This window comes from Hemiscyllium ocellatum, chromosome 25 (assembly GCF_020745735.1).
Source record: "Hemiscyllium ocellatum isolate sHemOce1 chromosome 25, sHemOce1.pat.X.cur, whole genome shotgun sequence".
In the NCBI taxonomy this organism is placed as follows: domain Eukaryota; kingdom Metazoa; phylum Chordata; class Chondrichthyes; order Orectolobiformes; family Hemiscylliidae; genus Hemiscyllium; species Hemiscyllium ocellatum.
This window is the reverse complement of record NC_083425.1, coordinates 26,441,395-26,457,039: the sequence shown is the minus strand read 5'-3', so window position 1 is coordinate 26,457,039 and position 15,645 is coordinate 26,441,395. Positions and strand designations below refer to the sequence as shown.

General features: G+C 39.5%; 1 protein-coding gene across 1 annotated transcript in view; it reads right to left on the bottom strand.

Moving 5' to 3' along the window:
* The window catches only part of rac3a (Rac family small GTPase 3a), a 39,596-nt gene extending 26,747 nt beyond the window's left edge, over positions 1-12,849 (bottom strand). The window contains exon 1 of the mRNA XM_060844946.1: positions 12,592-12,849. Within this exon, the coding sequence (XP_060700929.1) occupies positions 12,592-12,626 (35 nt within the window). The 5' untranslated portion in view covers positions 12,627-12,849. The remainder of the gene's footprint in view (positions 1-12,591) is intronic.
* Positions 12,850-15,645: the final 2,796 nt, after the last annotated feature.

Genomic DNA, 15,645 nt, shown 5'->3' with positions numbered 1-15,645 from the left:
AGACTTCAAAATTTATTAAATCAGCTGCCAGCATAAAAACTGCAGTAGTGTCCTAATTCTGGGCCAGACGTCCCATGAACTCCATGCACATGTTCTAACATGTCTGAATAGATTGACTTTTGAATTCCAGATTAAGAATCTAGTATGAAAGACACAAAAAAGTGTGTGTAGAATGTGCTTGCATCATCTTGTTCTTATGCTTTCCTTCCCCATCCCTATGGAAGCAAATTGCTACTGGTCAGGGTTTTTTGTTCCTTTTTAAATAAGTGTCAGTGGATTATTCCTAAACGACAAATTTTGTGTAAATTATGTAATACTAGTGCAAGTTATTAAAATCAGGTGGGGGTGTGGTGGTCTAGAATGATGAGCAAAATCAATATTTTAGGAAGTAATAATACCAATTCCAATGTACAGGTGTATATTTCTTGTAAATTGAAAATATGACCAGAAAGGAAGAGGTGTTTACAAACCGGTTTAAAAAAAGTAATCATTTTAGCTCACACTATGGTTAAGCACATGAGCTGTTCAAGACAGGAAGGTCCTACACTTGACTGCTCATCTCTGTAGTTAGCTTCTATATATAAAATATGCATGCTGTTGCTAATCACTATCCAGAAAAATCTACATACATGGCCAATAGTAGGAAGACCAGATTGAACTTAACTTTGTCACCCAACAGCTGAATATCCTGCCATTAACAAAGCATTAACATTTACTTCAGTGACATCCATTATCAGAGCAGTTCTACTCCAGGATCAGACTGAGTCTGTACCTTTAAGTTAGAAGGATGCAAAATGTAAGGCTCAAGATTTTTTTTAAAAAAAATAATTGGGAACCAGTAATGATGTGGGAATGGAGAGAAAAACACTTCATTTACAGCTGTTTGCTGTATGTCTAAGAAACCTTTTTATCATTGTGACCTGTAAATTGACCATTAACAAAAAGCAGGAAAATCTCCAATTAGCATCAGGAGAAAAACAGCAAATTAAAATTACAGACATTATCTAAAATGGAACATAATATCTCATAGTATTCTTGATGATTGAAGCCTGGCAGTTGGGTAGCTATTTATACAGAATTTGCAGTGAATTTTCAATCTAAATCTCTCTAGACATTGAACCAGATTTTTTCAAACGAAAACATCCAGTCACTCTAATTTAGTTTAGACATGAAAACATTGTCATTGGTTATAGTAGCGAAGAGTGGAATACCATCCTGACTCTACAACCATGGCAGGTAGGCTAGATTACAAATGAACAAACTGTAGACATCCACTGAATCAAGTATTAAAATCAAAATATTCAAACAACAATTATTTGATTTATCGTGTACTGCAGTGAATACAGCTAATACATATCAACAGCAGGCAACCAGCCATTACTGAAATAATGCTTTGTACCTCCCAATCTGAGAAGACAGAGGAAAATAACAAATTACTCAAATCGTGCAATATACTGTACTTCATCCCCACTTCAAAGAAAGTGTATATTAAAATGTAAATTGATCCATATACCCTGTATATGATTTTCAGATACAATGAGTAAACCAACATCATCAATACTCAAAAAAGTTTAGGAGGTTGGGTTGCCAAATTGTTTCAACAAAAACTGCAACAGAAATATGATCAAAGTTACCAAAAATAAATCTACATATCAAAAATATTCCTCAATAGGAATGCAATACAGTACTTATCAAATTAAACATTTGGTAATGAAAATAATTTATTTCCTCTTTCTTCCTACATGCTGTCAATTCACCATCCTTTACTTTCTGACTCTCTCCCTCCATTTCCATTACCTTGAATCTGCTCTCTCAATATCCAATTATGTCAAATCTGATTATCAACTCCACTTAATGGGTGTGACTATGAAATTGATTGATTCACCTTAATTAAAGATCCTGAAACATCTCATACTATCAGCAGACATGGAATACCAGCAAATCTTCAGTTTTTTCGACTTTTGCTTTGGGATTAAAAAAGAATTTGGACATTAGGTGCTTTCTTCTGCTGTCCTTTTGCCAAAATTTCCCCTCTCAAGCAAAGCACACAGTTTTGAAGAAGAGTCTCTACACCAGAAATATTAATTCTGTTTCTCTCTTTGCAGATACTGTCAGATCTGCTCAGTTGTTCTAGCAATTTGTTTTTTCCCCCCAAGTATCTACAAGAATTCTGTTCACATGTATATGTTTCACTTCAGTGGCTTTTCACCTTCTGACCAGGAATGAACTCAAGTTTAATGCTTAGTATATCATGACTCACCTTTCATGTCTTGCTTTTGTCTTACTTTGCTGTTGGCCACAGGTTTAAACAAACTAAATCTTGTCCTAAAACCATTTGATACACAAAACTCAAGGTGAGCAATCTGTTTTAAACTGTGAGGTTACTCTGTTAAGAGATCAGAATATATTTTGGATTGTGTCAAACAGACACATAGAAATTGCAGCTTGGTTCCTTACCAAATAAAGATTTCTCCAAAGACTACTTCACAATTTGTACGTTTCTTTCCACAGCACCATTTATGATGGGTGAGATGACGCTATGACAGAGCATGTTTGACTCCATTATTACTCAGAAGTATTTTAAACTCTTCAGACAAACTGTGGATCATTATCTAATACTAATTTTTCTGGCAACCCAATGTCTTAAAATCTCAATAGCTTGGCATTTATCCACTTATTACAGCTATTAACTAAATCATGGTACTTTTGGTCTGCATTGGAATAAAAGAAACCTTTTTGTTTCATTTGATTTCTTATTGAGACTCATTTCACAACTTTTCACCAACTCTTCAACATCTTCATCTACCTTTGGATAACAAAAGTTATTGCTATTGCTTCGATATGCACGATCCTTCTGTGCTCTCGATGAAGTTCCTCTTAGAAATCTCTAAATCTTGGTGCAATAATGATTCTTAAACCCCAAATAAAATAAACACACAGTCTTAATCCACAAAGCTCATTTCTAAGTAGGAAATACTTCCCTAATCTTTAGGTCATTCATGACATAATTGGGCACTTTATTGAGCAGCACATACTTGAGAGTTATGTCACTAAAATGTCTAGCAGACACCAGAATATCATCTGTGTATGCAAAGCATCCACAGGTAACTCAGTGACTAGAAACTGATCAATCTTCAGGGGAAATACTGACACCACATTTGCATGGTCTGCAGAAGTGTAGTATTTAATGGCTAATTTTATCATTTGGTTCTCCTTGCTCAAAAGACCACATTTTGCTCTCATGACACTTTCTCAATATCAAACAATCTTAAATCTGTAAATAATCAAATATTCTTCAGCCAAATCCTTCCCACCAGTGAGTTTGTTTCTTCCTCCTATCAATGGCAAGTAATTGGATATACCATCATTTTTCACTCTAACATTAACTTCACCTGACACTGGAATACTATTTTGGGATAACTAACCAATTGCACATCAGTTTTACATAACAAAATGTGACTTGGGTAATTTAGGGATTCTTCTTCCAAGATAATTATCACTGTTATATGAAGAACTTAAAGTGAGTTGTGAATCAAGAGTTTTCATTTTTTACTATAGGCTTCAGCCCTTTTACTCATCTTCATGTGCTGTTTTTCTTACTCCCTGGTGAAGTCTTGCTCAATAGCAGTTTCTGTTTCTATATCTATCATACACATTATTTAAGAATTTTCAATCTCAACTAATTTTAATTCTACCATCATCTTAACCTGCATTATGGGTGCAACCTATAGCATTACTATTTCCTGTATGATCAATATTCTTATAGACAGATAGCATCTAAGCATCAAATTCACAGTCTGAATTAGAAATTATGTCCTGGATCTCACTGAAATCTAGTATCCCTCCCCACAGATTCATGACAATACTGAAACATGCTATCCCTTTTACATTCAGGAATAGCACAGAACAAAGGCAACATCAAGTTCTCCTGCAGTTTTCTGATTCACCTAATCTTAGAGGATTCTACATTCCCTTCCCTCAAAGACTTTATTTCTGGTTTCCAAAATCATTGCTTCAGGTCAAAAAGCGACTGTCAAATTTACAACAATCACTTTTATCTCATCCACTTGGGTTAATTCCAGACCCAGGTTACAGTTCTTAAAAAGGTAATTCAAACCATTGCTTTGCTCAACAGTTAAATCACAGATTATTAGAAAGTAATCTACACCCTAATGGTTTCCCTTCCTTGTTTCTGAAACAATACCTGGCAGTATATTGGCACTGAAATGGTGTACATGTGATAATACACATGCATACACCACCACTACAAAAGCTTGCTTGTGACTGACCACTATGGTTCTCATATTAGAATAAAGTGGTGACTGGAATGTTAAGTAGTGGTAATCATACTCATCTACTTCTGCCAATATAATCATTACCTTGCCTCCAGAGGCAGGGGCATAATCTCATGCTGTATCCAGGTCAAAGTATTGATGAGCGGATAGTCAGCCTAGCTGTAAACAAATTTTAGCAAGATGATCATGGAATTAGTGCATTGCAAAGGAGAAGTTTCTCAAAACCAAAGCCTACTATTTGTAGTTTCCGAGAGAAAAAGGGAGTAGCACTCTCAAATATACGCTTTCAACCACCATATCAAAGACCAGTGAAAATGCCCTCAAACAACAATGGGTACTGCACTTATTTAATCAGTATAATACAATTATCCTAGGTGCAAACAGATGGATTCATGGAACATAATCCCAAAACTCAAATTTTAAAAACTCTCAATTCTACTGGCTAAATATAGAACACATCCATTAGGCTAGATTGCTTGTGACCTTTGAAACACAAAGCAAACGAACATCTATTTTTATACAGAATTCTTCACTGAATATACCTTCTGACAGGTGTCACGTATTCATCAGAATGTTATAGTATTTTAAAAATATTAAAACAATTCATCTATCTTTATGAACTGCAACTACAAAAAGCAGCTCAAAACAGGTTAGTTTGATAGGGAGTGGCATTTACAACATTCAAATATTTAAGTTCATATCATGTGAAAATATGCACATCAGGTTTTGGAGCACAAAATCTGGAATGGGGAGAATAGGCAGAAATTACAGAAAGAAATGTTGTTGAAAGCAGAAAATAAATACTTGGGGGTAAACCTTTTTGTTTATCAAATATTCAGTACAAAACAATGCAATTCTCAAATTCCTATTAAAAGCCTCACTGACTCTGTTACTTTCATATTTTATAACCAAGACAACACTTCTTTGATTAATGACCTGAAATTAATTCTGCAGTGCTACACAATAAGGACTATAAATTATGCAGCACAACACAATATATGTTTAACATTAAAACATTTACTAAAGAGCTGTAGCATTTTAAGTAACCTGTCCGTTACATTGGAATTAAACCCCCCAACAAGTTCTCAAGGTGCAAACCAAGCAATTAATGTTGCTAAGTAACCAGACCCCTAATTCTTTGTCAGAAAGCTGCATCATCTGTCAGTCGAGATAGCACATTCCAAGCAGAGCTCACTATCTCACACTTCTCTCGAGACCCTCCTCATTGGTTAGTGATGATGTAATGATTAACAGGAAAGAAACATACGCACACACAGAAATCCAAAACGTAATTCACCAGCAAATGAGATCGGCTGAATGCAGCAGTTAGTAACAAAGCTTGTCTCGGATGCCCAATGTCATCTTTGTAGCTCACATACCATGACTCCACACCCTTCCCCATCCCTCCCCAAAATCACTTATTTAAAAGAAAAGCAAGAAAGCACACTAAATATTCTCCTTCTAATAAAGCAATAAATTAAAACATTTCCATTTTTGTCTTTTAAATTATCTCAAAAGATACTTGTAGCCTCCAGCACTTCAGGCAGTGACCCTTCCTCATTCAAACCTAGATACAGTGTCGGCAGGACGGTCAATGAGATTGGATATTAATACGGAGTTCATTTTTTTTCTACTGGCAACTGTGCTCAGGTCACTGGGAAGTGATTAGAGTGAAAATCTACTAAGGTTTTCCCCCTCCCTAACTGGGCGTGCTGAGGCCAGCAGAAAAATCTTTACTGCCATCCCAAGATCAATACCACAGTACAGACAATTATGTAATCTTTTCCTTCCAACTTGAATTAAATCTTAACATCGTTATTAACTAAAAGATTTCATTTAGAAACTTCTTAGCCATAATGAAGATCACAAAAACAATTAAATGATTTGCACTTCACATGTCAAGCTGACTTCCAATAAGACAGTCCCACTTTCCCATCACACACTTGTATAAAAACTGTAGGTTTCACAGATCACCAATGCCAGCCCCAGAGATTCGTCACAAAAACGCCAATGTAGTTCAGGTGGATGTCAAAATTCAGTATTAAAGAAGAGCAGGGTGCTTTCCGTTTATTCTAGCTGAAAATGTGTTGCTGGAAAAGCACAGCAGGTCAGGCAGCATCCAAGGAGCATCCTTCAAAGACCGCAATTTCCCCCCAGACATGATCAACGATGCCCTCCACCGCATCTCCTCCACTTCCCGCTCCTCCGCCCTTGAGCCCCGCCCCTCCAATCGCCACCAGGACAGAACCCCACTGGTCCTCACCTACCACCCCACCAACCTCCATATACATCGTATCATCCATCGTCATTTCCGCCACCTCCAAACGGACCCCACCACCAGGGATATATTTCCCTCCCCTATCAGGGTTTCGAAAAGACAACTCCCTCGGTGACTGCCTCATCAAGTCTACACCCACCACCGACCCAACCTCCACTCCCGGCACCTTCCCCTGCAACCGCAAGAAATGCAAAACTTGCGCCCACACCCTTGTTTCCCACCAAGGCTCCAAAGGATCCTTCCATATCCGTCACAAATTCACCTGCACCTCCACACACATCATTTACTGCATCCGCTGCACCCGATGTGGCCTCCTCTATATTGGGGAGACAGGCCGCCTACTTGTGGAATGTTTCAGGGAACACCTCTGGGACACCCGGACCAACCAACCCAACCACCCCGTGGCTCAACACTTCAACTCCCGCTCCCACTCCAACAAGGACATGCAGGTCCTTGGACTCCTCCACCGCCAGACCATAGCAACACGACGGCTGGAGGAAGAGCACTTCATCGTCCGCCTAGGAACCCTCCAACCACAAAGGATGAACTCAGATTTCTCCAGTTTCCCCATTTCCCCTCCCCCCACCCTGTCTTACTCAAATCCCTCGAACTCAGCACCACCTTCCTAACCTCTCCACCCCCACCCCCACTCCGGCCCATCACCCTCACCTTGACCTCCTCCCTACCTTTTGTCCTAGCCTGCTGGACACATTTTCCTCATTCCTGAAGGAGGGCTCGTGCCCGAAACATTGACTCTCCTGCTCCTTGGATGCTGCCTGACCTGCTGCGCTTTTCCAGCAACACATTTTCAGCTCTGATCTCCAGCATCTGCAGTCCTCACTTTCTCCTTTCTGTTTATTCTAGTCAACATTCATACTTCAAACAAAAGAAACTAAAAACACGGATTCACTATCCACTCAACTTGCTGAGCTTGGCTGGAGAACTGTTGAAGTATTCACCCAAATAAAGTAGCAGTCATAAAATAAATCACTTATTCTCGAAACACATCCAGCTGCCGATAGAAAAAAATTGAATCTATGCACCATCTTATGGTTAAACAATGAAAAAGTGATGCCACAAAAGGTGTACATGTAGAAATATTTCACAAGTTATGTCTAGAGCAGTTTCTCTAGTATACCTGCCTCAGACATGGCCATGTGAACACTAGCTAACACTAGCAGCCGTTCTGCTCTCCTGGCTTAAGCCAGGAAATATAGTAAAAGTGAAATACTCTTGAAATAGGAAAACAATGGTTTGAAGTTAAGCAAGAACATATGGTGTTAAGAAGGTAAGAACTTCAGTTAGAAAGTCATTCATTAAAGATGCTGCTGGAAGAATACAAAAATAAAATTCCACTTAGAAAAGAATCGGAAGGGAGAATACCTATACCATGCAATGATGACCAATCTCAGATGGTTCACTCAGCAGTGAATTGAATAAAATGAGGTAGCCATAAACCAATCTGATCAAAGTTCAATTTTTAACTAACTGGAATGACAAGTTGCAGAAGACAGCCCTTATCCAAGGCTCTGTAACCATTAACAAAAGTAAAGCTGCAATCATTAAGTATGGTTCTTTCCAGTGATTGCAGAAACAAATCTTTGAAGGATGTATTCTATCCCACCAGTTCAGGACATGTTAGATTTAGATTTAGTTGACACGTGTACTCCAGTATAGGAATACAGGAGCAGTGAAAAATGTGCAAAGTCGCCATTCTCTGGTGCCATCTTAGCATACAAAACATAGGATTAAAAGCTGAAGCAGAAATAAAAGAAACAACCAAAAGAAAAGGATACATCCAAATCATTCCCCGTTTCCTCCAGGTGCTCCGGTTTCCTGTCACAGTCCAAAGATGGGCATGCTAGGTGGATTGACCATGCTAAATTGACTGTAGTGATCAGAGGTGTCGAGGCTAGATGGATTAACAATGGGAAATGCAGAGTTACAGGGTAGGGGGATGCTCTTTGGAGTGTCAGAGTGGACTTGATGGGCCAATTGGCCAGCTTCCACACTGGAGGGATTCTATGTTTCTAGGGATGGGCAATAAATGCTGGATAACCAGCAACACCCATGTTCCATGGCATAACACAGAAAAAAGAAATCTGATGACATTTTTAAAAATATGATCATTAATGGCTTAAGTAGAATTACTAACAGCATACTAACTTGGTATGACTGATAAAACCATGACCGATGCAGTCAGTCCTCTGTTAGCATTACTCTTACCACCTTATGTTGGCATCAATAGGGCACTTGCATTGGTTTCCATGCAAGAAATGGAGGGATATGGACAAAGGACAGGCAGAATAGTTTAGTTTTGTGTGGCATCATGTTCGGACAACACTGAATTCATTGCCACAGAAGGCTGTGGAGGCCAGATCATTCAACACATTTAAGATGGAGATAGACAGCTTCTGGAGTATCAAGGTTTATGTGGAGAAGACGGGAGAATGGGGTTGAGAAACTTATCAGCCATGATCGAATGTGGAGCAGACTAGGTGGGCTGAATGACCTAATTTCTGCTCCTGTGTCTTATGGTCTAACATTGTCATTCTTGTACTGTACTGTTCGTTCTAATAGAGGACTCAGATGACATATGTTGCATAGTATATAAGTATAGAGATTTCAATTGATACACTATACAATATTCGCACATTTTCATTGACTTTTTTGTGGAATGAGAGTATTAGTTGCTGCCCATCCTAACTGCCCTTCAACTGAGTGACTCGTTAGGCCACTTCAAAAACCAGTTAACAGTGAACCACATAATTATAAATCGTGAGTCACAGGTCTGATCAGACGAGGATAGCATATTTTCTTCCCCAAGGAAAATCAGTAAAGCAGATGGGTATGGCATGCCAGTTTTTGAAAGTTTCATAGTCACCATTACTGACATTAGCTTTCAATTCTAGATTTTGGTTAGATACCTACAGAATAAGAGAAGGAGAAAGATTTGGAATGTAATACAAACCTCTTCCATCCTCCAAGAATTAGAATAATGCTTCCTGGTTTGCATGTAGTCTCACAAATCTTTCTATTTAAAGATGACTGGATATTAAAAATCAGATTATTCAATACCAGTCAGCATTTATGATAATATTAACTGGCATAAAAATAACTAATTAATTGATGAACACACTCCTGGTAATTTACTCATTCTTGCAAATTTTAAACAAAGGATTGAGGTAGCTCACTGAAATAGTGTTTGTTGGCAACCTCTTTATTGTTACCACAATGCACACTAAATTTCAAAAGGAGCAGAGATGCAGCAGCTATGCATATAACTGAGTAACTCACTCACCCAGTGGACTCTCAGGTTGAGATTTGCTAGCCTGTGTAGGGACCACAGTTGAAATCCTGTATGTGTGCCAATATACAGTGACACCTCACTGACTTTCTTAGTAAAATGTTGCTGATGACATAAAATTTATGGGTAATGGAACTGGAGTTACATCACAGGTTGCAGCCAACCTGTTGTAGGACCAATTAAAACAACTGCTGAAAACATCACATGACTGGATGATGCCAGGTATCACTTCATATTTACACAAGACAGTCATGGAAAAAATGTCAACTGTAAACTTTTAAAACTTAATTTGTATGGATATTTCTCAGCATTTTCATAAACTGATTTAAGTTTGCCACTTTCTCCTGGCTGACTGATCTGTACAATAAAAGCAAAGCATTATGGATGTTGGAGATGTGAAATTAAAACAAAAGTGCTAGAAAATCTCAACAGGTCTGGCAGCACCCGTGAAGAGAGAATCAAAGCTAATGTTTCAAGTCCAATATGACCATTCTTCATATTCTGATAAAGAGTCACATCAGATTCAAAACATTAGCTTTGTTTCTCTCTCCACAGATGCTACCAGCCCTGTGGAGTCTCTCTCTCACTTTATAATAGACCCATGATTGGTTGTGTAAAATGCTGCGTGAATACAAATATTAAATCAGTTGTGAAGCAATTATCCATATATAAATCATTGATCCCCAACTCAAAACTGATTTTAATACTGATATTTAGAACTAGGAATATTGGCTATTGTATAGTGTCCAAAACTCTAGGTATTATACAACATGAACTTGGTAGAGACATACCATCTTCTTCCCAACCACTGAAACCATCGCAGTGTTTTTTTTTCTTGTCCATTAAGAAACTTCCCTTCCAAAAATATGCAGTCAGCAGTAAGAAAGTTACTAATTTTCTTCAGCACAAAATATCACTCACAATTTAGATGTACACTTTTAAAGCAAAAATCCAACCCAACATCACACATTTAAAATTGTAATAGCTTTTGGATTACAAAAAGCCTTCACTACAGCACAGACCTCCAGCTGCAAAAGTTCAATGCCTGTAATTACATCCTTAATTTCAATGCCAAAATTCTGTATCAGCCGGCAAAGGCAGAACCACTGGAAAGCTTTGGGGAGAGGGGAATTAGGGAGACATGTCGTTCACAATCATCGGTTATTTCATCCTTCTCACTGACATTAATCTCTCATTCCCCAGTTCTTTTCATGGGGTTTTACTTCTGGTTTATTGGTAACACACTGTCTCCCTGTTGTGATGCTTCAAATGAATGTAGAGATCCCATGCCACTGTTCAGGAGCAAGCAGCTTCTCTGTTCAACTGGAAACATACATATAAAACTGACAACTTATCCCAGTGCTGATAACTTTTGCACAAAAAGACAGCTGACATATAGTAACTTAACTGTCCATTAAGTAATTTGAGGTGTACAAAGCTTATTCAAGAACAACATTCTTGTTCACTTCTCTACACATGAACTGTTCCACTTAATGGCTTGGTGAGTTGATGAGATCTGTATGGCAGTTATCCAACCCATGAAATGAATAGTTCAAGGAGGGGGAAATTAAATGAGACAATAAATCTGAAAACATGTACACACAATTTGAAATCTTTGAGCAGTAGTCTATTGAAAAGGGATCAAATGAGTGCTATAAGCAAATCTTCAGCTCAAATAAAAATCTGACAGTCACACATATAGTTTGTATACATACCAAGGTTTTATACAGTCGACTACCTCTCATAAAATATCTGGTGTGTTCGACATACCACCACCACTCCGACCATCAGTGTTACTAGACAGCAGCATGCATCAAGGCTCCGCATATGTACTGTACATATTCACAATGCCAATTTCTCAGATTGCACAACCAGATTCCACAGTCACATCTAGCAAAAAACCAAAATCAGCAGCTCGATTATAACCATCATCTAGTCCAGACAGGCTGGTTTTTACCAGAGTGCATACCCTGTGTTGAGCCACTGTCCCTCTCGCCAGCCATCTTGTAGCACAACTGTAGCTAGTTATTTACTCTATGAAGGGCTGTGCGAACCAAATCACAAATAGACACCAGCCATTGTGCTTCCATCACAGCCCGCAGAAACACATTCATTTACACACATTTCAGTTGTCGGGGCTGCGCTCATCTCTTCCACACACTTGGTACACGAAAACTTTGCGCTAATCTCTTTCACACTCTCCCTTTTCCCCAGGTCATTTAGATCTCAGAAATGACCGAGGGTCCCAGCCGCCTTTCACTCCAGCGGGGGTGGGAAAGGTGAATAAACAGCGAGCGGTTCAGGAGAAACGCTGGGGGTCTGTGAGGACAGGGAAGAAGCCAAGAATTGTCGCCTTTGAAAAGGAATGCTCCACACCAGGCTGGGGCTGGGGCTGGGGCAAGTGTCTCGATTGTTCCTCCACCAACACAATCTCGGAAACTCGGTGAGAGAATAACATCTATTTCACATATTTTTAAAAAAATATATATCGAAATAGGATGCAAAAAAAGTCGCCTAATGTAACGGATGACATAAAAACCCTAAATGCAATAAAAAAGAAATGCTCCGTTACAACGTGACTTAAATTTAAATAAAAGCAATGATTTTTCTTTATGCCTCGCAGACACAGCCCAGGGGCTTGCAGCAATGTTCATTTTCTTTTGTAATTCCCCCTCCTCTCTCTCTCAGGTGATGGAGATGAACGGACTTACCCGTCCCCAACAACCACACACTTGATGGCCTGCATCGGGAGAGATTCCTGCAAATATCCCTCAGCACAACAACTTCCACTTGTTTAAAAATACACGGAGGGGGGAGGGGGATGTGAGGGGAGGGAAGAGGAAGGGGTGGAGAGAAGGAAGGGAATGTGAGTGAAAGAGACAGAGAGAAAACACACACACAGCCGACTATTTCTCCCTCAGGCTCCGAGGCGGTGAATCTCCGCAAAGAGGAGCCGGTGCGGCTGCGCCCGAGCCCCAGCGCCGAGCGCCTTCGGTCATTTCCGTCAGCGACGGAAACAGTCGAAGGAAAGGAGGGGGCGTGGCCATCGCTTCAACCCGGGACGTCCTGGGCTCCTCCCACACTGCAGGCACGTGGGCTTCCCACTCACTTCACCCCGAGGTCGGCCAGTCAGTTGGTTTCCAATGTAGAATGGAATGTTCACACGGCTGAAGAACTCCCTTCTCAGCATCACCTGAGGCGTTAAATCACTGTCAGTCATTTACATTTTTACTTTTACACTTCCCCATTAATCCCCCCCCAAACAAACCTACACTGTATTTCGCTCTTGTTCATCTCCATCACCCTACATCCAGTCTGCTACACCATATCACCCACTTAGAGTCATAGAGATGTACAGCACGGAAACAGACCCTTTGGTACACTCGTCCATGTTGAACAGATATCCTAACCTGATCTATTCCCATATGCCAACACTTGGCCCATATCCCTCTAAAACCTTCTTATACCCATCCAGATGCCTTTTAAATGTTGTAATTGTACCAGCCTCCACCACTTCCTCTAGCTGCTCATTCCATACATGCATCACCCTCTGTGTGAAAACGTTGCGCCTTAGGTCCCTTTTAAATCTTTCCCCACTCAACCTAAACCTATGCCCTCTAGTCCTGGACTCCCCCACCTCAGGGAAAAGACGTTCTATTTATCCTATCCATGCCCCTGATTATTTTATAAACCTCTATAATGTCAGCCCACAGCCTCTGACATCCCAGGGAAAACAGCCCCAGTCTATTCAGCCTCTCCCTATAGCTCAAATCCTCCAACCATGACAACATCCATGTAAATCTGTTTTGAACTCTTTCAAGTTTCACAACATCCTTCTGAAAGGAAAGAGACCAGAATTGCATGCAACATTCCAAAAGTAGCCTAACCAATGTCCAGTACAGTAGCAACATGATGTCTCAACTCCTATACTCAGTGCCCTGACCAGTAAAGGAAAGCATACTAAACACCTTCTTCACTATCCAATCTACCTGTGACTCTACTTTCAAGGAATTATTACCTGCACTCTAAGATCTCTTTGTTCAGCAACACTCCCCAGTACACACAAATTCACCCCCGCATCCTAACCTATCCACATTCACACCACCAAATCACTCCCAACTTAATACCTCCAATCAATCCCACTATCTACTCACCATCATACTACATTCAACCCTCTCATTCACTCCCAACCCATCACATCTTCAGCCAGTGACAATAATCTACACAACCAATCCTCCACTTCATCTCCTTCCCAATAGGCACTGAACCCCATCAACCATTATCCATAGCCTAAACTCCCACCCAACTACATCCTCAAACCCCCAACACCTACATTCCCACTAACCCCATTCTTCACACCTCCAACCTGACCGAAACCTCGCCTCAATAACTCAAACTATTCTTTCATTAGCTAAATACAGGCCCATTCTCCCAACCTGTCAGGATCAGTTTGTAATAATTTACTTGCTTTCACAATAATAATATTTGTACAAATATTTATACAACCTGAAAACTTGTAGACATTCCCCCAACATATTGGTCATTGATAAATGTGGCAAAAGGTAAAAGGCCAACACTGATTACTGTGATACATTACTGAAAATTAGTCTACAAGCAGATCTATTGTGCAAGCCATTGCAAACACTGCCTATGGATGTTTAAGCAATTATTAATCTGTTTTATCAGGCGAATCTCACTCAGTTTTGGGCACTGCTATTTATGATATAATACAGATTCACCTGAATATCAGGGTTTAAAAGGCTAAATTATGTCGACAGGTGAATAAACTTATGGGAAATTTAAGAGGGAATTAACAGATGTGTAAAATTATAAAATGGTCAATACAAATAAGTTATTTCCTCTAGTGAGGAAAATCCTAATCTTAGTGGGACATTCAGGAATAAAATCAGAAGGCACATTTTCACATGTAGGGTTGTGGAAATCTGGATTAGCTGCCTCAAATGGAGCTAATGTTGGGTCAATCAAAATGTTCAAGGCAGATATCAATAGATTTTTATTGGATGACAGTGATGAGGAGGGTGGATCTGAGACACATTAATCGAGTTGAGGAACAGATTACCCAGATCTAATTTAATTGAAGAACACTCTGAAGAGGCTGAATAGCCTACTTATGTTCCTGTGTCCTCACAAATCATCATATCTAAATTATAAAACGTTCCTTGGGAAATAATATGGATATGCATGAATTGTGAATTTGGGGATGTCACACAGAGTCATAACATTGCAGCTGTTGGCTTTATGTCAGAGATACTCATTCCATGGAATGTTCCCAGGCATTTCAAATCTATTTTACACTTTATGCGCCTATAACACAAGGATTATCAAATCTATGCAGCCAAAGAGTTTGACATTTTGTGGCAAGCTCTCTCAACATTATGGAGATTTGAAATGAATCAAAATTGTGTGATGTCTCGCTACCAAAGCATGCTGCAATGAAGAATGCAAGAAAAGATAGTGAATTCTTCAGCTATTGTTTTGAATTACAATGCTCTGAGATGCTGCCTAACCTGCTGTGCTTTGACCAGCAACACATTTGCAGCTGTGATCTCCAGCATCTGCAGACCTCATTTTTTACTCTGTAGAATAAAGGAATAGGATAGTTGTCTGGTATTAGACGACTTGAGTTTTGCTGCAGGACAATGGTAAAACTGATCAGCCAACCTCGTTGTATATTGTGCTAAATCATGAATAACATTAAGGCTGTCACATTTGGTCCTGAAATGTGCACAGTCTATGTCAGATAA